Consider the following 22,073-nt stretch of genomic DNA (forward strand, 5'->3'; position numbering starts at 1 on the left):
AGACATTCAAACCAAAACCACAATTAACTATCACCTCACAACTGTTAAAATGGCTTTTTTAAAAAAGACAAGAGATAACAAGAGTTGCTGACAATGTGGAGTAAAAGGCACACTTGTATATTTGGATGGAAATGTAATTTGTGATATGCATATGGAAAACAATATGGAAGCTCTCAGAAAGTTAATGAAACTATCATAAGACACAGCAATCCCATTTCTGGTATATATCTAAAGAAAATGTAATCAGTATCTTGAAGAAATATCTGCACCCTCATGTTCATTATAGCTTTATTCACAATAGACAATATATGGAAACAACCTGCTTCTGTCCATTGATGGGTGAATGGATAAGGTGATGCAATATACAATGGAATATTATTCAACCATGAGAAAAAAGAAAATTTTGTTATTTACTTCAACATGATTGAACCTAGATGATATTATGTTAGATGCGATAAGACAGTCCTAGACAGACAAATATTTCATGATTTAATTTGTATATAAAATCAAAAAGAGAGAGAGAAAAAAAGAAAAGGTTAAACTCATTGAAGCAGAGAGTAGGATGGTAATTATCAGTGGCTTGCAAATGGGGGGGCGGTGAGAAGATGATGGCCTTCAGTTATAAGATGAAAAATTCTGAAGATCTAATGTACAGCATGATGAATATAATAGGTAGTAATGTATTGTATATCTGCAAATTGCTAAGAGAGTCAATCTTTTTTTTTTAAGATTTTTATTTATTTATTTGACAGACAGAGACACAGTGAGAGAGGGAACACAGCAGGGGGAGTGGGTGAGGGAGAAACAGGCTTCCCATGGAGCAGAGAGCCTGATGCGGGGCTTGATCCTAGAACCCTGGGCTCATAATCACTGAGCCACCAGGTGCCCCCTAAGAGAGTTAATCCTAAGCATTCCATGTAAAAAAAAAAAAGTAATTATGAGGTGAATAATGTGATTTTGAAAATAATTTCCAAATGCATATGTGTACCAAGTCATCTCATTGTACACTTTATATATACAATTTTGTCAATTATACTTCATTAAGTAGGAAGAAAACCATTAAAAAACTAATAAATGTACAAAGATAAGAATCAAAGTGAATAACTATAAAACATAATCAAATAATAAAGGAAGTCATCAAAAGTGGAAGAGATTGAAAAACAATCACAAAAGAGAAGACAGTTATCCAAATGTAAGGAATGAGTGTTCACCAATCAATAATTGCGTTAAATGTAAATGGATTAAACTTACCTATTAAAAGGAATATAGTATTGAATGAGTAAAACAAATAAGTACTCGCTTTTGATTTAAAGACACAATAGGCTAAAAGTGAAGGAATGGAAAAATATATTTCATGTGAATGGCAACCAAAGGTATTGGAGGAGCTATACTTCTATCAGAAAAAAATTGACTATGTCTAAAACTGTCTCTCGAAACAAAGAAGGTCATTGTGTAATAATAAGGAGTCAATTCAAAAGGAAGATGTAGCAATTCTCAACATATGTGGATCCAACATTGGAACTCCTAAACATATAAAGCAAATATTGACAGATCTAAAGAAGAAAAACTGGCAGCAATACAATAATATTAGGAGACTTCAGTACCCCACTTTGAATAATGGATAGCACACCCAGACAGAAATTCAAGAAAGAAGCCCTAGATTTGAACAACGATGTAAACAAAATGGACCTAATAGATATATATGAAATTTTCCACCCAACAGTGGAAGAGTACATTCTCCTCAACTGCACGTGAAAGATTCTATACAGTATCTTTTACAACCACAGTGGAGTAAAACTAGAAATCTGTAACAGCAAAAAGAATAGGAAAATTCACAGATAAGTAGAAAGAAAACAGCACACTCTCAAACAACAATGGAATCAAAGAAGAGAGAGCAAGAGAATTTTTAAAAAATATCTTGAGACATGAGAGACTATGGACTCTGAAAAACAATCTGAGGGTTTTGAAGGGGCAGGGGGTGGGAGGTTGGGGGAACCAGGTGGTGGGTATTGGAGAGGGCATGGATTGCATGGAGCACTGGGTGTGGTGCAAAAACAATGAATACTGTTACGCTGAAAATAAATTTAAAAAAAAATAGAAAAGTACAAAAAAATCTTGAGACAAATGAAAACAAAAGCACACTATAACAAAATTTAGAGATGCTGCAAAAGCAGTGGGAAGAGGGAAATTTTTAGTGACAAATGCCTACTTTGAAATAGAAAATCTTATATAAACAACCTAACTTTAAACCTCAAGGAACTAGAAAAACAAACCAAATCCGAAGTTAGAAGGGAAGCAATAATAAAGATTAGAGCACAAATAAATCAAATAGAGAATAATTTAAAAAACCTCTTCCACCGTCTCCCTAATAATAGTCTGTATTTTCAAATTTATATGGATGTTGGTCTTTTTGCCTTTTTATATCTTAAAGCAGAAACAATGAGTTGATATGCAGTCTATTGTTTTCTATTACAGCTATACAATGGTAAAATTCCCTCTCAGCACTACTTCAGTATCATCTCACAAAATTTTATTTAAAATGTTTTTCTTTTTATTCAATTCAAAGAACTTAATGTCTATTTATTTATTATTTGTTTATTTATTGCTATTTATTTATTTATTAACTAGGCTCTATGCCCAGCATGGAGCTCAACACAGGGCTTGAACTCACAGCCCTGAGGTCAAGACCTGAGCTGAGCATTAAGAGTCAGATGCTCAAATGACCAAAGCACACTGGTGCTGTTTTAATGTCTTTCTTTGAGAAGGGAGTTGGGGGAAATTGGAAGGGGAGGTGAACCATGAGAGACTATGGACTCTGAAAAACAGTCTGAGGGGTTTGAAGTGGCGTGGGGGTGGTGGTGGTGGGAGGTTGGGGGAACCAGGTGATGGGTATTAGAGAGAGCACGGATTGCATGGAGCACTGGGTGTGGAGCAAAAACAATGAATACTGTTATGCTGAAAATAAATACAAGAAATAAAAGCTTATATACTTTTTTCCCCAATTTATTTATTTTCAAAAACATTATTCAATATTTTTTCACGACACCCAGTGCTCCATGCAAGCCGTGCCCTCTATAATACCCACCACCTGGTACCCCAACCTCCCACACCCCCACCACTTCAAACCCCTCAGACTGTTTTTCAGAGTCCATAGTCTCTCATGGTTCACCTCCCCTTCCAATTTACCCAAATTCCCTACAACTCTCTAACGCCCCTTGTCCTCCATGCTATTGGTTATGCTCCACAAAGAAGTGAAACCATATGATAATTGACTCTCTCTGCTTGACTTATTTCACTCAGCATAATCTCTTCCAGTCCCATCCATGTTGCTACAAAAGTTGGGTATTCATCCTTTCTGATGGAGGCATAATACTCCATAGTGTATATGGACCACATCTTCCTTATCCATTCATCCGTTGAAGGGCATCTTGGTTCTTTCCATAGTTTGGTGACTGTGGCCATTGCTGCTATAAACATTGGGGTACAGATGGCCCTTCTTTTCACAACATCTGTATCTTTGGGGTAAATACCCAGGAGTGCAATTGCAGGGTCATAGGAAGCTCTATGTTTAATTTCTTGAGGAACCTCCACACTGTTCTCCAAAGAGGCTGCACCAACTTGCATTCCCACCAACAGTGTAAGAGGGTTCCCCTTTCTCCACATCCTCTCCAACACCTGTTGTTTCCTGTTTTGTTAATTTTGGCCATTCTAACTGGGGTAAGGTGATATCTGAATGTGGTTTTAATTTGAATCTCCCTGAGGGCTAATGAGGATGAGCATTTTTTCATGTGTCTGATAGCCATTTGTATGTCTTGATTGGAGAAGTGTCTGTTCATATCTTCTGCCCATTTTTTGATGTGTTTGTCTGTTTCGTGTGGGTTGAGTTTGAGGAGTTCATTATAGATCCTGGATATCAACCTTTTGTCTGTACTGTCATTTGCAAATATCTTCTCCCATTCCGTGGGTTGCCTCTTTGTTTTTTTGAATGTTTCCATTGCTGTGCAGAAGCTTTTGATTTTGATGAAGTGCCAGAAGTTTATTTTCGCTTTTGTTTCCTTTGCCTTTGGAGACGTATCTTGAAAGAAGTTGCTGTGGCTGATATCAAAGAGATGACTGCCTATGTTCTCCTCTAAGATTCTGATGGATTCCTGTCTCACGTTGAGGTCTTTTATCCATTTTGAGTTGATCTTTGTGTACTGTGTAAGAGAATGGTCGAGTTTCATTCTTCTACATATAGCTGTCCAGTTTTCCCAGCACCATTTTTTGAAGAGACTGTCTTTTTTCCACTGTATATTTTTTCCTGTTTTGTCGAAGGTTAATTGACCATAGAGTTGGGGTCCATATCAGGGCTCTCTACTCTGTTCCACTGGTCTATGTGTCTGTTTTTATGCCAGTACCATGCTGTCTTGGTGATCACAGCTTTGTAATAAAGCTTGAAATCAGGTAAGGTGATGCCGCCAGCTTTATTTTTGTTTTTCAACGTTTCCTTAGCGATTCGGGGTCTCTTCTGATTCCATACAAATTTTAGGATTATTTGCTCCAGCTCTTTGAAGAATGCCGGTGGAATTTTGATCGGAATGGCATTAAAAGTATAGATTGCTCTAGGCAGTATAGACATTTTAACAATGTTTATTCTTCCCATCCAAGAGCATGGAATGGTCTTCCATCTTTTTGTGTCTTCTTCAATTTCTTTCATGAGTGTTCTATAGTTCCTCAAGTACAGATCCTTTACCTCTTTAGTAAGGTTTATTCCAAGGTATCTTATGGTACTTGGTGCTATAGTAAATGGAATCATTCTCTAATTTCCCTTTCTGTATTTTCATTGTTAGTGTATAAGAAAGCCACTGATTTCTGCACATTGACTTTCTATCCTGCCACATTGCTGAATTGCTGTATGAGTTCTAGTAGTTTGGGGGTGGAGTCTTTTGGGTTTTCCATATAAAGAATCATGTGATCTGCGAAGAGAGAGAGTTTGACTTCTTCATTACCAATTTGGATACCTTTTATTTCTCTCTGTTGTCTGATTGCTGTTGCTAGGACTTCTAATACTATGTTGAACAAGAGTGGTGAAAGTGGGCATCCTTGTCTTGTTCCTGATCTCAATGGGAAGGCTGCAAGCTTTTTCCCATTGAGGATGATATTTGCTGTGGGTCTTTCATAGATAGATTTGATGAGGTTCAGGAATGTTCCCTCTATCCCTATACTTTGAAGCGTTTTAATCAGGAACGGATGTTGGATTTTGTCAAATGCTTTTTCTATATCAATTGAGAGGACCATGTGGTTCTTCTCTCTTCTCATATTAATTTGTTGTATCACATTGATTGATTTGCGAATGTTGAACCATCCTTGTAGCCCAGGGATGAATCCCACCTGATCATGGTGGATAATCTTTTTAATGTGCTGGTGGATCCTGTTGGCTAGGATCTTGTTGAGAATCTTAGCATCCATATTCATCAGTGATATTGGTCTGAAGTTCTCCTTTTTGGTAGGGTCCTTGCCTGGTTTGGGGATCAGGGTAATGCTGGCTTCATAGAAAGAGTCTGGAAGTTTTCCTTCTGCTTCAATTTTTTGAAAGAGCTTCAGGAGAATAGGTGTTATTTCTTCTTTGAAGGTTTGGTAGAATTCCCCAGCGAATCCGTCAGGTCCTGGGCTCTTGTTTTTTGGGAGGTTTTTGATCACTGATTCAATCTCGTTATTAGATACCGGTCTATTCAGGTTGTCGATTTCTTCCTGGTTCAATGTTGGTGGTTTATATTTTTCCAGGAATGCATCCATTTCATCTAGGTTGCTAAGCTTATTGGCATATAACTGTTCGTAATAACTTCTGATGATTGTTTCTACTTCCTTGGCGTTCGTTGTGATCTCTCCCTTTTCATTCATAATTTTATGAATTTGGGCTTTCTCTCTTTTCTTTTGGATTAGTGTAGCCAGTGGCTTATCGATCTTATTGATTCTTTTAAAAAACCAGCTTCTAGTTTCATTGATACGTTCTACTGTATCTCTGGTTTCTCCCTCATTGATCTCAGCTCTAATCTTGATGATTTCCCTTCTTATGTGTGGAGTTGGTTTGATTTGTTGTTGATCCTCCAGTTCTTTAAGGTGTAGAGACAGCTGGTGTGTTCTGGATTTTTCAATTTTATTTGAGCGAGGCTTGGATGGCTGTATATTTTCTCCTTAGGACCGCCTTTGCTGTATCCCATAGGTTTTGGACCGAAGTGTCTTCATTCTCATTGGTTTCCATGAATTGTTTCAGTTCTTCTTTGATCTCCTGGTTGATCCAAGCATTCTTAAGCAAGGTGTTCTTTAGCTTCCAGCTGTTTGAGTTCCTTCGGAACTTTTCCTTGTGATTGAGATCCAGTTTCAAATTTTGTGATCTGAGAATATGCAGGGAATCATCTCAGTCTTTTGGTATCAGTTGAGTCCTGATTTGTGACCCAGTATGTGGTCTATTCTGGAGAAGGTTCCGTGTGCACTTGAGAAGAATGAGTATTCTATTGTTTTAGGGTGGAATGTTCTGCATATATTTATGAGGTCAATCTGGTCCAATGTGTCATTCAATGCTCTTGTTTCTTTATTGATTTTCTGCTTCGATGATCTTTTTTTTTTTTTTTTTTTTTTTTGCCCTTCTTTATTGTCGGGTTTTTTTTTTTTTTTCCCAATTTATTTATTTTCAGAAAAACAGTATTCATTATTTTTTCACCACACCCAGTGCTCCATGCAAGCTGTGCCCTCTATAATACCCACCACCTAGTACCCCAACCTCCCACCCCCCCGCCACTTCAAACCCCTCAGACTGTTTTTTAGAGTCCATAGTCTCTCATGGTTCACCTCCCCTTCCAATTTACCCAAATTCCCTACTACTCTCTAATGCCCCTTGTCCTCCATGCTATTGGTTATGCTCCACAAATGAGTGAAACCATATGATAATTGACTCTCTCTGCATGACTGATTTCACTCAGCATAATCTCTTCCAGTCCCGTCCATGTTGCTACAAAAGTTGGATATTCGTCCTTTCTGATGGAGGCATAATACTCCATAGTGTATATGGACCACATCTTCCTTATCCATTCATCCGTTGAAGGGCATCTTGGTTCTTTCCATAGTTTGGCGACTGTGGCCATTGCTGCTATAAACATTGGGGTACAGATGGCCCTTCTTTTCACGACATCTGTATCTTTGGGGTAAATACCCAGGAGTGCAATTGCAGGGTCGTAGGGAAGCTCTATTTTTAATTTCTTGAGGAATCTCCACACTGTTCTCCAAAGAGGCTGCACCAACTTGCATTCCCACCAACAGTGTAAGAGGGTTCCCCTTTCTCCACATCCTCTCCAACACATGTTGTTTCCTGTTTTGTTAATTTTGGCCATTCTAACTGGTGTAAGGTGATATCTCAATGTGGTTTTAATTTGAATCTCCCTGAGGGCTAATGATGATGAGCATTTTTTCATGTGTCTGATAGCCATTTGTATGTCTTGATTGGAGAAGTGTCTGTTCATATCTTCTGCCCATTTTTTGATGTGTTTGTCTGTTTCGTGTGGGTTGAGTTTGAGGAGTTCATTATAGATCCTGGATATCAACCTTTTGTCTGTACTGTCATTTGCAAATATCTTCTCCCATTCCGTGGGTTGCCTCTTTGTTTTTTTGACTGTTTCCTTTGCTGTGCAGAAGCTTTTGATTTTGATGAAGTCCCAGAAGTCTATTTTCGCTTTTGTTTCCTTTGCCTTTGGAGACGTATCTTGAAAGAAGTTGCTGTGGCTGATATCGAAGAGATTACTGCCTATGTTCTCCTCTAAGATTCTGATAGATTCCTGTCTCACGTTGAGGTCTTTTATCCATTTTGAGTTGATCTTTGTGTACGGTGTAAGAGAATGGTCGAGTTTCATTCTTCTACATATAGCTGTCCAGTTTTCCCAGCACCATTTATTGAAGAGACTGTCTTTTTTCCACTGTATATTTTTTCCTGTTTTGTCGAAGATTAATTGACCATAGAGTTGAGGGTCCATATCAGGGCTCTCTACTCTGTTCCACTGGTCTATGTGTCTGTTTTTATGCCAGTACCATGCTGTCTTGGTGATCACAGCTTTGTAATAAAGCTTGAAATCAGGTAAGGTGATGCCGCCAGCTTTATTTTTGTTTTTCAACGTTTCCTTAGCGATTCGGGGTCTCTTCTGTTTCCATACAAATTTTTGGATTATTTGCTCCAGCTCTTTGAAGAATGCCGGTGGAATTTTGATCGGAATGGCATTAAAAGTATAGATTGCTCTAGGCAGTATAGACATTTTAACAATGTTTATTCTTCCGATCCAAGAGCATGGAATGGTCTTCCATCTTTTTGTGTATTCTTCAATTTCTTTCATGAGTGTTCTATAGTTCCTCAAGTATAGATCCTTTACCTCTTTAGTTAGGTTTATTCCCAGGTATCTTATGGTTCTTGGTGCTATAGTAAATGGAATCGATTCTCTAATTTCCCTTTCTGTATTTTCCTTGTTAGTGTATAAGAAAGCCACTGATTTCTGCACATTGACTTTGTATCCTGCCACATTGCTGAATTGCTGTATGAGTTCTAGTAGTTTGGGGATGGAGTCTTTTGGGTTTTCCATATAAAGAATCATGTCATCTGCGAAGAGAGAGAGTTTGACTTCTTCATTACCAATTTGGATACCTTTTATTTCTCTCTGTTGTCTGATTGCTGTTGCTAGGACTTCTAATAATATGTTGAACAAGAGTGGTGAAAGTGGGCATCCTTGTCTTGTTCCTGATCTCAACGGGAAGGCTGCAAGCTTTTTCCCATTGAGGATGATATTTGCTGTGGGTCTTTCATAGATAGATTTGATGAGGTTCAGGAATGTTCCCTCTATCCCTATACTTTGAAGCGTTTTAATCAGGAACGGATGTTGGATTTTGTCAAATGCTTTTTCTGCATCAATTGAGAGGACCTTGTGGTTCTTCTCTCTTCTCCTATTAATTTGTTGTATCACATTGATTGATTTACGAATGTTGAACCATCCTTGTAGCCCAGGGATGAATCCCACCTGATCATGGTGGATAATCTTTTTAATGTGTTGTTGGATCCTGTTGGCTAGGATCTTGTTGAGAATCTTAGCATCCATATTCATCAGTGATATTGGTCTGAAATTCTCCTTTTTGGTATGGTCCTTGCCTGGTTTGGGGATCAGGGTAATGCTGGCTTCATAGAAAGAGTCTGGAAGTTTTCCTTCTGCTTCAATTTTTTGAAACAGCTTCAGGAGAATAGGTGTTATTTCTTCTTGGAAGGTTTGGTAGAATTCCCCAGGGAATCCGTCAGGTCCTGGGCTCTTGTTTTTTGGGAGATTTTTGATCACTGCTTCAATCTCATTATTAGATATCGGTCTATTCAGGTTGTCGATTTCTTCCTGGTTCAATTTTGGTAGTTTATATTTTTCCAGGAATGCATCCATTTCATCAAGGTTGCTAAGCTTATTGGCATATAACTGTTCGTAGTAACTTCTGATGATTGTTTCTACTTCCTTGGTGTTAGTTGTGATCTCTCCCCTTTCATTCATAATTTTATGAATTTGGGATTTCTCTCTTTTCTTTTGGATTAGTGTAGCCAGTGGTTTATCGATCTTATTGATTCTTTCAAAAAACCAGCTTCTAGTTTCATTGATACGTTCTACTGTATCTCTGGTTTCTCCCTCATTGATCTCAGCTCTAATCTTGATGATTTCCCTTCTTATGTGTGGAGTTGGTTTGATTTGTTGTTGATCCTCCAGTTCTTTAAGGTGTAGAGACAGCTGGTGTGTTCTGGATTTTTCAATTTTTTTGAGCAAGGCTTGGATGGCTATATATTTTCCCCTTAGGACCGCCTTTGCTGTATCCCATAGGTTTTGGACCGAAGTGTCTTCATTCTCATTGGTTTCCATGAATTGTTTCAGTTCTTCTTTGATCTCCTGGTTGATCCAAGCATTCTTAAGCAAGGTGGTCTTTAGCTTCCAGGTGTTTGAGTTCCTTCGGTACTTTTCCTTGTGATTGAGCTCCAGTTTCAAAGCATTGTGATCTGATAATATGCAGGGAATAATCTCAGTCTTTTGGTATCGGCTGAGTCCTGATTTGTGACCCAGTATGTGGTCTATTCTGGAGAAGGTTCCGTGTGCACTTGAGAAGAATGAGTATTCTGCTGTTTTAGGGTGGAATGTTCTGTATATATCTATGAGGTCCATCTAGTCCAATGTGTCGTTCAATGCTCTTGTTTCTTTATTGATTTTCTGCTTCGATGATCTGTCTAATTCTGAAAGAGGCGTGTTAAGATCTCCTACGATTAGTGTATTCATATCAATATGACTCTTTATCTTGATTAACAGTTTTCTTAACTAATTGGCTGCTCCCATATTGGGAGCATAGATATTTACAATTGTTAGATCATCTTGGTGGATAGTCCCTTTAAGGATTATGTAGTGTCCTTCTGTATCTCTGACTACAGTCTTTAGTTTGAAGTCTAATTTATCTGATATGAGAATCGCTACCCCAGCCTTCTTTTGAGTCCCATTGGCATGAAAGATGCTTCTCCACCCCTTCACTTTCAGTCTGCGTGTATCTTTAGGTTCAAAATGTGTGTCTTGTAGACAGCATATGGATGGGTCCTGTCGTTTTATCCAATCTGCAACCCTGTGCCGTTTTATGGGTGCATTGAGGCCATTCACATTGAGAGTGATTATTGATAGATACGTTTTTATTGACATCGAGTTACCTTTGAAGTCTTTCTTTCTGTAGACTGTCTCTATATTTCTGTTCAATGCTATTCTTGGGATTTTTCCTCTTTTATAGAACCCCCCTTAATATTTCCTGCAGTATCGGCTTGGTGGTTGCATAGTCTTTTAAGTCTTGCCGGTCTTGGAAACTCTTTATCTCTCCATCCATTTTGAATGTCAGTCTTGCTGGATAAAGTATTCTTGGCTGCATGTTCTTCTCATTTAGTGCCCTGAATATATCTTGCCAGCCTCTTCTGGCTTGCCAGGTCTCTGTGGACAGGTCTGACGTTATTCTGATGGGCTTCCCTCTGTAAGTAAGGAGCCTCTTTGCCCTGGCAGCTTTCAAGAGATTATACCTACAATTATAATTTCTCAATTTGACTATCAGGTGTCGTGATGTTTTTTTGGAGTGTATAATCTTGGGTGGAGACCGTTCAGCCTCTAGTACATGAACGCTGGTTTCATTCGCGAGATTCGGAAAGTTTTCATGAAGGACTTGTTCCACGACATCTTCTAGACTTCTTTCTTTCTCCTCCCCTTCAGGAATTCCAATAATTCTGACGTTGGAACGCTTCATGGCATCACTTATTTCCCTAATTCTGCTTTCGTGGGATCTAAGCTGTTTGTTCCAGGCTTCCTCCTGATCCTTTCTCTCTATCTGTTTTTCTTCCAGATCACTAATTCTATCTTCTGTCTCAGTTACCCTAGCTTTGAGAGAGTTTAGATTGGATTGGAACTCATTGAGAGCATTGTGGACCTCCTCCCTGGTAGCTTTAAGCTCCGCCCTAACATTGTGAACATCCTGTCTGGTCGCTTTCAGTTCGGCTCTAATCAATTCTGTTTGGTCATCCATGGCTTTCTCCAACCTAGCTATTGCCTGGATAATTGTTAGCCTGAATTCTCTTTCCGACATATTGTCTATGTTGATAGCCGTTAGCTCTGTTGCGGAAGGTCCATCCTCTGTATTTTTCTTCTGTTGGGCATTCCTCCTCCTAGTCATTTTGGTGGGAGAAGACTGAACAGATGTAGCTGGATGTATCAACTCTGGTGCAGTCAAGGTGCACCCTGGAACACTTCCTGATCTCCGTCTCAGAAGCCTCAGTCTGGGTGCAGAAGCTGAATAAATTCCCCCTTGGATGCTGGCAGTGCAGGTTCCAAGTTAAAGACCCTGGGGGCGCAGGATCTTTTGCTCGTCCCCAAAGCCAAGGCAGTGGCGGCTGTCTGGGAGCTCCTGACCGCCAGAGAGGTTCCAAGCAGCGATCGCACACTGAGATTTTGCCGCCGGCCGGGGCTGGGAGTGCCCGGCTTGCGCGCACCTCTTTTCAGAGGCGGCTGTGGGTCGGGCGCGCGTCTGGGGCACTGAGAACGGGGCGCTGGTCCGTAAGCCGCAGGCTGGGCTTTTGCGCGTCTCTGTCCGGGGAAGAGTTTCGCGGGCGCGAGGCTTAGACTTTGAAACAATGGCCCGGGTCAAGAAGCGCCCCAGGGCCTTAGAAACCCAGGAGAGCTGGAGCGACGTGCACGCGCATCTCAAGCTTTGTGGTAGGGCTAGCGCGCGTTCTGCAGACTGGCTCCCATCCCCTCACAGGAGCCGGAACCCCGCGCTCTGGGGCACGCTGGCGGCTTAGGGACCAGGAGCCGGTTTCTCCGCCGCACTCTCTCTGCCTCCGCGCCGGGGAGGCCGTCTGGGACCGGGGACTCAAGCCCCTGTCCCTAGCCGCCCCGATTCCCACCGTTTGCCCCCACGATCCTTTGCTCTTTTGGAGTGCTTTCAACCAGTCTCCGAGTTAATGCTGGTCCCCAGACGCAGGGCACTCTCGCTCGTATCGGGGTATTACTTTTGCACCGGTCGCCTCTGGTGGCTCCCTCCCCCTTTTGTTTATCTTCCGATATCAGTCCGCTGTTCCCATTCCGCTTTACCTGCTCACTGGCGTCTTCTGCCCCTGTAGAGATCCAGACGTGTATAATTCTGATCTCAGGCTGATTTCATGGGTGATCAGAGTTCTTTGGTAGGTAATCAGCTCACTTTGGGGTACCAGCTGAAAAGACGCCTCTTCCTAGTACCCCGCCATCTTCCTTTCCCTCGATGATCTTTCTAATTCTGAAAGAGGCGTGTTAAGATCTCCTACGATTAGTGTATTCATATCAATATGACTCTTTATCTTGATTAACAGTTTTCTTAACTAATTGGCTGCTCCCATATTGGGAGCATAGATATTTACAATTGTTAGATCATCTTGGTGGATAGTCCCTTTAAGGATTATGTAGTGTCCTTCTGTATCTCTGACTACAGTCTTTAGTTTGAAGTCTAATTTATCTGATATGAGAATCGCTACCCCAGCCTTCTTTTGAGTCCCATTGGCATGAAAGATGCTTCTCCACCCCTTCACTTTTAGTCTGCGTTTATCTTTAGATTCAAAATGGGTCTCTTGTAGACAGCATATGGATGGGTCCTGTCGTTTTATCCAATCTGCAACCCTGTGCCGTTTTATGGGTGCATTTAGACCATTCACATTGAGAGTGATTATTGATAGATATGTTTTTATTGAAATCGAGTTACCTTTGAAGTCTTTCTTACTGTAGACTGTCTCTATATTTCTGTTCAATGCTATTCTTGGGATTTTTCCTCTTTTATAGAACCCCCCTTAATATTTCCTGCAGTGTCGGCTTGGTGGTTGCATAGTCTTTTAAGCCTTGCTGGTCTTGGAAACTCTTTATCTCTCCCTCCATTTTGAATGTCAGTCTTGCTGGATAAATTATTCTTGGCTGCATGTTCTTCTCATATAGTGCCCTGAATATATCTTGCCAGCCTCTTCTGGCTTGCCAGGTGTCTGTGGACAGGTCTGACGTTATTCTGATGGGCTTCCCTCTGTAAGTAAGGAGCCTCTTTGCCCTGGAGGCTTTCAAGAGATTATACCTACAATTATAATTCCTCAATTTGACTCTCAAGTGTCGTGATGTTTTTTTGGAGTATATAATCTTGGGTGGAGACCGTTCAGCCTCTAGTACATGAACGCTGGTTTCATTCACGAGATTCGGAAAATTTTCATGAAGGACTTGTTCCACGATATCTTCTAGACTTCTTTCTTTCTCCTCCCCTTCAGGAATTCCAATAATTCTGACGTTGGAATGCTTCATGACATCATTTATTTCCCTGACTTGCTTTCGTGGGATCTAAGCTGATTGTTCCAGGCTTCCTCCTGATCCTTTCTCTCTATCTGTTTGTCTTCCAGATCACTAATTCTATCTTCTGTCTCAGTTACCCTAGCTTTGAGAGAGTTTAGATTGGATTGGATCTCATTGAGAGCATTGTGGACCTCCTCCCTGGTAGCTTTAAGCTCCGCCCCACATTGTGAACATCCTGTCTGGTCGCTTTCAGTTCAGCCCTAATCAATTCTGTTTGGTCATCCATGGCTTTCTCCAACCTAGCTATTGCCTGGATAATTGTTAGCCTGAATTCTCTTTCCGACATATTGTCTATGTTGATAGCCGTTAGCTCTGTTGCAGAAGGTCCATCCTCTGTATTTTTCTTCTGTTGGACATTCCTCCTCCTAGTCATTTTGATGGGAGAAGACTGAAAAGATGTAGCTGGATGTATCAACTCTGGTGCATTTAAGGTGCACCCTGGAACACTTCTGAGCAATCAGGATTCCCCACCCAAACGAGAGACAAAGAAAAGAAAAATAAAAAGAAAAAAAGGGAAAGAAGAAAAAGAAAAAAGAAAAGAAAAAAAAGAGAGAGAGAGAGAGAGACAGGAAAGAAAGGGAAGATGAAAGAGAAGTTTCAGCCCAGATGGGCCCCAAGTAAGACTTATGAAGTAGACAAAGAAAAAGAGATAAAAAGAATGATACAATTATATGGCAATAGAAAGAAGAAAAGAAAAAAATATATATATATGCAAATAAAGATAGAACCTCGTCAAAAAGAACCACAAGTGTAAAATTTATATGCTATCAGGACAAACTCAAAAAACACAGAAACACTGGTGGAAGAAGATGGGAGAGTTCTTATAAATTCTCAGTGTGTGCGAGGAAGGTTGTTTTGAGTCTTCCTGGATGTATCTTGATATCTTTGTTAAAGCCTCAACTTTCCTAAGATAAAGGGGATTAAAAATTGATTTACCTATAGGGGTAGTATTGATTGGGGAAAGGGGATTACTTTGAAGTTAACGCTATATGAATATTAGAGGATAAAAATAAAAAGGAATATACTAGACTAAACTAAACTAACATTTTTAAAAAAGGGAATTCAAAAAATAAAAATGCAAAAGAAAAACATAGGTGTATGTATCAAAAGGTTTAGGTTAGAAAGGTCTTATGGAATTTGATGTACTGTACAGCTCGCTGTGATGGTAAATATGTTAAAAAATTACCTATGTGTAAATATATATATATATATATATATATGAACCGGAATAGTGGAAATGAGTGAATAATACAAGTTTTCCTATGAAGTAGTGCTGGTTCTCTTGTAGTCCTTTTTTTTTTTTTTTCTTTCTTGGTTTGTTTTCTGGGGGAGGGGCCTGCCACGCGAGTTGTCAGTCAATGATGTTTCCTGAGTTGAGTCCCCCCGCCCCCCTCAAGGGGGTGGGCTCTGGGGAAACTGGTTTTTTTCAGGCTTTTGTTCTCTGGCTGTTTTTTTGCTTGTTCACTTTTTTCCCTCTCACCTTGACCACCTTTGATGGTTTTTGTAGTATTAGAAGAAATCAAACCACACCCTGATCTCCGTCTCAGAGAGAAGCCTCAGTCTTGGTGCAGAAGCTGAATAAATTCCCCCTTGGCCGCTGGCAGCGCAGGTTCCAAGTTGCAGACCCTGGGGTCCAGGATCTCTTGCTCGTCCCCAAAGCCAAAGCAGTGGCTGCTGTCTGGGAGCTCCCGACCGCCAGAGATGTTCCAAGCAGCGATCGCACACTGAGATTTTGCCGCCGGCCTGGTCTGGGAGTGCCAGGCTTGCGCGCACCTCTTTTCAGAGGCGGCTGTGGGTCGGCCGCACGTCTGGGGTACTGAGAACGGGGCGCTGGTCCCTAAGCCCCAGGCTGGGCTTTTGCGCGCCTCTGTCCAGGGAAGAGTTTCGCGCGCGCGCGGCTTAGGCTTTGAAACAATAGTGCGGGTCAAGGAGCACCGGCCGGGCCTCAGTAACCCAGGGGAGCTCGAGGGACTGCGTGCGCATCTCAAGCTTTGTGGTAGGGCTAGCGCGTGTTCTGCAGACCGGCGCAGCTCCCATCCCCTCACAGGAGCTGGAACCCACGCGCTCTGGGGCGCGCTGGGGGCTTAGGGACCAGGAGCTGGTTTCTCTGCTGCACTCTCTCTGCCTCCGCGCCAGGGATGCCGTCTGGGACCGGGGACTTAAGCCCCTGTCCCTAGCTGCCTTGATTCCCACAATTTCCCCCCGCGATCCTTTGCTCTTTTGGAGTGCTTTCAACCAGTCTCCAAGTTAATGCTGGTCCCCAGACGCAGGGTACTCTCACTCGTATTGGGGTATTACTTTCCCACTGGTCGCCACTGGTGGCTCCCTCCCCCTTTTGTTTATCTTCCGATATCAGTCCGCTGTTCCCATTCCGCTTTACCTGCTCACTGGCGTCTTCTGCCCCTGTAGAGATCCAGACGTGTATAATTCTGATCTCAGGCTGATTTCATGGGTGATCGGAGTTCTTTGGTAGGTAATCAGCTCACTTTGGGGTACCAGCTGAAAAGACGCCTCTCCTACTACCCCGCCATCTTGTCCCCCCCCCTAGGTTTACAGATCTTATTCTTCTGTTTTTCCTAAAATTTGTGCCCTTTACCAAAGGCTGATCCAGCTACTCATACCTACATGATCCTTTTCAGGCATCTAAATTCCCCCTAATCGGCCTCAACATGGTTAACACTGTTTGAAACTTGGCCCCTGTGGATTTCAACCTAAATTTCAACCTAAGTGTCCTATTCAGGTTCTATCTGAGAACCCATCTCTGGCTGTGTTTCTCAAAGTCTCAAGCTTATATACTTTTAATTCCATATCCTCAGTGTCTAATATTCCAAGTATCCCATATCCAGTCTACTAGGTACCACAAGAGAAGGAATAAAATTATGAAATTGAATTGTGAAATAAAATAAAAGTATGAAAATATATATACTTCATGTTTTCTCCTTTGATTTCTTCTTTATCCATGGGCTAGGCAAAAGCTGAACTTTGTGAATAGATCTAGCAACTGACAGAAGTCTTTATTGTTTCAAGTGAAGTTATACATAATTTGAGAATCATCATTTTGGTGTTAGAATATAAATGAATGTAAGGTGTTAATCTGTGTCATATTCATCAAACTCCATACATCTGTATGGTTTTAAGCACCAGGTTATGATGGCAAACATTTCAAAATCTCAGAGTTGTAGTAGCTATGGTGACAGATTGTCTGAGATCATCACCTGATCTGAGATACCCCAATTAGTTAACTGAATGCTGGGGTTGCTAAAGAGATCCTGAATACACAGTATTTAAAACAAGTGCCTGGAAGGGATCCATTGCCAGTGTAATTCTGGCATGCCCTAGGATTCCAGATCCACTAGACAAACAAACTTCTAATAATTTCCTAGAAGGGATTCTGGATATTTTAAATATTGCTTCTTAACTCAAAAAGAAATTTTGATGAACTATCCTGATTTAATACCTCATGGCTTATTTTCTCTGTCACAAGAATTTAGGTGATTCAGGTTTTCTAGGTTTTCATTTATAAATGACTCCTTATTTTTTATATTGTTGTATTACCTAAGACTTCATAAAATGTTTATTTATATGCTTATCTTTTCTTTATACTTTCCCCTTTTCAGAAAGATGTTTAAAATCAGAGATATCAATTGAAAATGGATTTTTTTCTGAATCTGAATTTGCATATCCCTTGAATAAAGAAAGAAAATATCAGTGTAAATCAGGATATGTAACACCAGATGGTAAAACTTCAGGATCAATTACATGTCTGGAAAGTGGATGGTCTCCTCAACCCACATGTATTGGTAAGTAATTTTATGTTCATATTCATTATCCTGATGATTGTTATGCAAAAATTTACTTTAACTTAATTCTTCTCTGTGGACAAGGGCTTACGTGGTTCCCATTTGAAAAGATAAATGAAAAAATATGTAATATTTTTTATTATTAAGATTAATCACTTGTAGGGTGGCATATCAGTCCATCTTTCAGTTCAAGTTTTCTTTTACTTTAAAACATCCTGTGATTTAATTAATTAATCAATTAATTAAAATAAAACATCCTATGATTTGGAAACTAGATAGAGAGCCTTAGGTGTATTCTCCTAGAAACCCATTTATTTTTAGCTGATATCCTTGTGCCTACTGTACCTGTTTTAAAGTGACTGAACTTTTATGTCAGTTTTTGTTCCTAGACATAAAATTTATATTTTTTAAGTGAAGATCTGGGTCCATAGTGCGTAATTTTAATTTAACCTATAGAATTTACATGTTTGATAATCCAGGGTAGGCCCACTTCTAAAAAAGCCTCTCCCTTGGGAAAGATCATAAGCATCTATTTATTGGAGACGTAAATGTTTCCAAATAGTACCAAATGCAGCTGTGTTGAAAGATTTCCCTGTCTCTAGATACAGATTTTCTAAGAACAATTTACTCAGTTTATCTTATCCTCCAAAGCTACACAGTGATAGTTTGAACTGATATTTAGTATATTCACTTTAAGTAAGTGGATATTTGAATATCCGTTTCTACTGTTTCCATTTCCTTATTTTTTTCAATTCCCATGCTTACTATGGGCACTAGCCACAGGAAAAAAATGATAAAATTGTTCCCATGTCGAACTCATTTTATACTAAATTGTAATCAGTTATCCATTAAAACACTCCTATTATGAAAGAGAAATCTCTCTCTCTCTCTCTCATTTTCCATTAGTATAGCTTTGTTTTCTTTTTTAAGCTTTAAGGTAGATGCCTACATAACATAGTATAACATTTGAGATGAATTATTAAACCTTTATTAACATCATTCTAGTATTCTGTTAGCAAGAATTGAGGCTTTTAACACTTTACTTCCTTATAATTAAAAAAAATAGAATTATCTCTTTATTTGATAGTGGTAAATTTAAAAGAATACACAACCATTAGGAATATATTTGAGAAAGAAAATCAGCATATGAACTTTAGAAATTATGTTGTCAAGTCCAGTTTTATAGAATGTTTAAAAATTTACTTGCACAGTTGAAAATTAATCTTGAATCAACCAATCGGGCCTATTTGTCATAGTGCTAATGAGTCTGGCAACTTAATTCACAAAATGCCATTCTGCTTTGCTAGATAAGGTATGATACATCTGTAATGGCCTATTTTATTATAAGCATGGGATAAACATGTAGGTATATCGAGAAAAGTGTTCTTAGAATTAATTTTTCACAGTATGCCCTGAAGCATTCCAACGTTTAGGTGTCAGGCAGAAGAGAAATAGGTGGCAAAGTAGCTAGAAAAGAGGAGGACCCAGAGAACAGGGAGAAGAAAACATCATGGAATAACTGTTCTCATAGATGTGAAGAGAAGGAAGTGATTAAAGGATAAGGAAATAAAAGTGAATCCTGTGGAGTGGGCCTGGTCAATTCCAATTCCCTCATTCACTAAATTCCAATTCCCTCATTCACCAAATTCCAATTCCCTCATTCACTAAATTCCAATTCCATTATTGACTGAACATGTATCCTAAGGCAATAACCAAGCTTATTTGGAGTTTTGTTCACTCTTCCTAATTTGCAAAATGTTTTAATAATTACAGACGCTTTAATATGTCAAAGGATTGTTTTCCATTTTTGTATGACTCTAATATTTAAATCCAAGATTTTAATTTTGCAAATTAATTAGCAAGATAGGAAGGTTCCATATTTGAAAAATATTTTATAATATTTAGGAATGTCATATGTCACAAATGTCACAAATTCGATAAATTTAAAGGGATAATTTTCATATTCTGAAAATGAATCATCATAATCAACAGTTTATTAATAGATGATATACATTATAGTCAAATAAGAATAGATAGTTGTATGTTATATAAATATTCAGGACACCTAGAATATGCCTAATTATGTGGCCTTGAACATGTTTCTTTATTTTGTTTCATGTTTCAGTTTATGGTTCAGTTTTATTTCTTTACTAATATAATCAACATGATATAATATAAATTAAGGAATTTTAATAGTGTCTTTAAACCATATTAGAAATACCTTACGTGTGTTCTGGTTCTCCAATTACATTTACATTAAACAAAAACACCAACTATTAGTTGAGTGCAATTTTAAACTTATAGCATCACATTTTTAATGCAAAAGAGAACCAAGATGCCCTTCAACGGATGAATGGATAAGGAAGATGTGGTCCATATACACTATGGAGTATTATGCCTCCATCAGAAAGGATGAATACCCAACTTTTGTAGCAACATGGACGGGACTGGAAGAGATTATGCTGAGTGAAATAAGTCAAGCAGAGAGAGTCAATTATCATATGGTTTCACTTATTTGTGGAGCATAACAAATAGCATGGAGGACAAGGGGCGTTAGAGAGGATTAGGGAATTTGGGTAAATTGGAAGGGGAGGTGAACCATGAGAGACTATGGACTCTGAAAAACAGTCTGAGGGGTTTGAAGTGGCGGGGGGATGGGAGGTTGGGGTACCAGGTGGTGGGTATTATAGAGGGCACGGCTTACATGGAGCACTGGGTGTGGTGAAAAAATAATGAATACTGTTTCTCTGAAAATAAATAAATTGGAAAAAAAAAAGAAAACCTCTTGATACATGTACTAAAAAACAAAAACAAAAACAAAAACAAAAACCACATTGAGATATCACCTTACACCAGTTAGAATGGCCAAAATTAACAAAACAGGAAACAACATGTGTTGGAGAGGATGTGGAGAAAGGGGAACCCTCTTCCACTGTTGGTGGGAATGCAAGTTGGTGCAGCCTCTTTGGAGAACAGTGTGGAGATTCCTCAAGAAATTAAAAATAGAGCTTCCCTACGACCCTGCAATTGCACTCCTGGGTATTTACCCCAAAGATACAGATGTAGTGAAAAGAAGGGCCATCTGTACCCCAATGTTTATAGCAGCAATGGCCACAGTCGCCAAACTATGGAAAGAACCAAGATGCCCTTCAACGGATGAATGGATAAGGAAGATGTGGTCCATATACACTATGGAGTATTATGCCTCCATCAGAAAGGATGAATACCCAACTTTTGTAGCAACATGGACGGGACTGGAAGAGATTATGCTGAGTCAAGCAGAGAGAGTCAATTATCATATGGTTTCACTTATTTGTGGAGCATAACAAATAGCATGGAGGACAAGGGGCGTTAGAGAGGATTAGGGAATTTGGGTAAATTGGAAGGGGAGGTGAACCATGAGAGACTATGGACTCTGAAAAACAGTCTGAGGGGTTTGAAGTGGCGGGGGGGTGGGAGGTTGGGGTACCATGTGGTGGGTATTATAGAGGGCACGGCTTGCATGGAGCACTGGGTGTGGTGAAAAAATAATGAATACTGTTTTTCTGGAAATAAATAAATTGGAAAAAAAATACTTTTTTGTTTTGACAGTACAAAACAGTATCACATATTTTATAAATAAATGGCAGTTATAAAATCAGATCCAATACAAGCACGTTGATGTTACAAATAAATTTTCAGGATGCATATATTGTTATTCAATGCCTTAATATTTCTGAGTCCTCTATGAATTTAGAAGGTGTGTAACATCTAATATGGAATATTTTCCAAGGAGGAGGACTTAACTGATGCCCCTCTTTATATGTACTCATTTCCTCATTTTTTAAAAAAATTTTATTTACTTATTTGACAAACAGAGATCATAAGTAGGCAGAGAGGCAGGCAGAGGGAGACGGGGAAAGCAGGCTCCCCATTGAACAGAGAGCCCAATGCGGGGCTTGATCCCAGGACCCTGAGATCATGACCTGAGCTGAAGGCAGAGGCTTAACTCACTGAGCCACCCAGGCGCACCCCCTCATTTTTATAAGATACATAAAATTTACTGTGGTGATGATTGATTAGATATTCTCACCAAATTATTTGACCTTTTCTTTATAGAAATAGAATGCAAGTTTCCAGAAGTAGAAGAAAACTTAATTGCTACCCCCAGAAAGGACAAATACAGAGTTGGAGATGTGTTGAAATTCTCCTGCAGATCAAGACTTAAAAGAGTTGGACCAGACTCAGTTCAATGTTATGACTTTGGATGGTCCCCTAACTTTCCAACATGTAAAGGTGAATATCTATCTTACAATTGCTAAGACAAGAATTAGGATTTGGATATCAGCCTTTTTTACCTCTTGATTTTCTGTTGGCTTTGAGT

General features: G+C 39.5%; 1 protein-coding gene across 1 annotated transcript in view; it reads left to right on the forward strand.

Annotated features, from left to right (window-relative positions):
• LOC122917954 (complement factor H-like) overlaps nt 1-22,073 on the forward strand; it is a 170,314-nt gene that overhangs the window by 134,085 nt on the left and 14,156 nt on the right. Inside the window, exon 9 of the mRNA XM_044266119.1 lies at nt 21,809-21,985. Within this exon, the coding sequence (XP_044122054.1) occupies nt 21,809-21,985 (177 nt within the window). The remainder of the gene's footprint in view (nt 1-21,808; nt 21,986-22,073) is intronic.

The sequence above is a fragment of the Neovison vison genome, chromosome 10 (genome assembly GCF_020171115.1).
Source record: "Neovison vison isolate M4711 chromosome 10, ASM_NN_V1, whole genome shotgun sequence".
Taxonomy (NCBI): Eukaryota; Metazoa; Chordata; class Mammalia; order Carnivora; family Mustelidae; genus Neogale; species Neogale vison.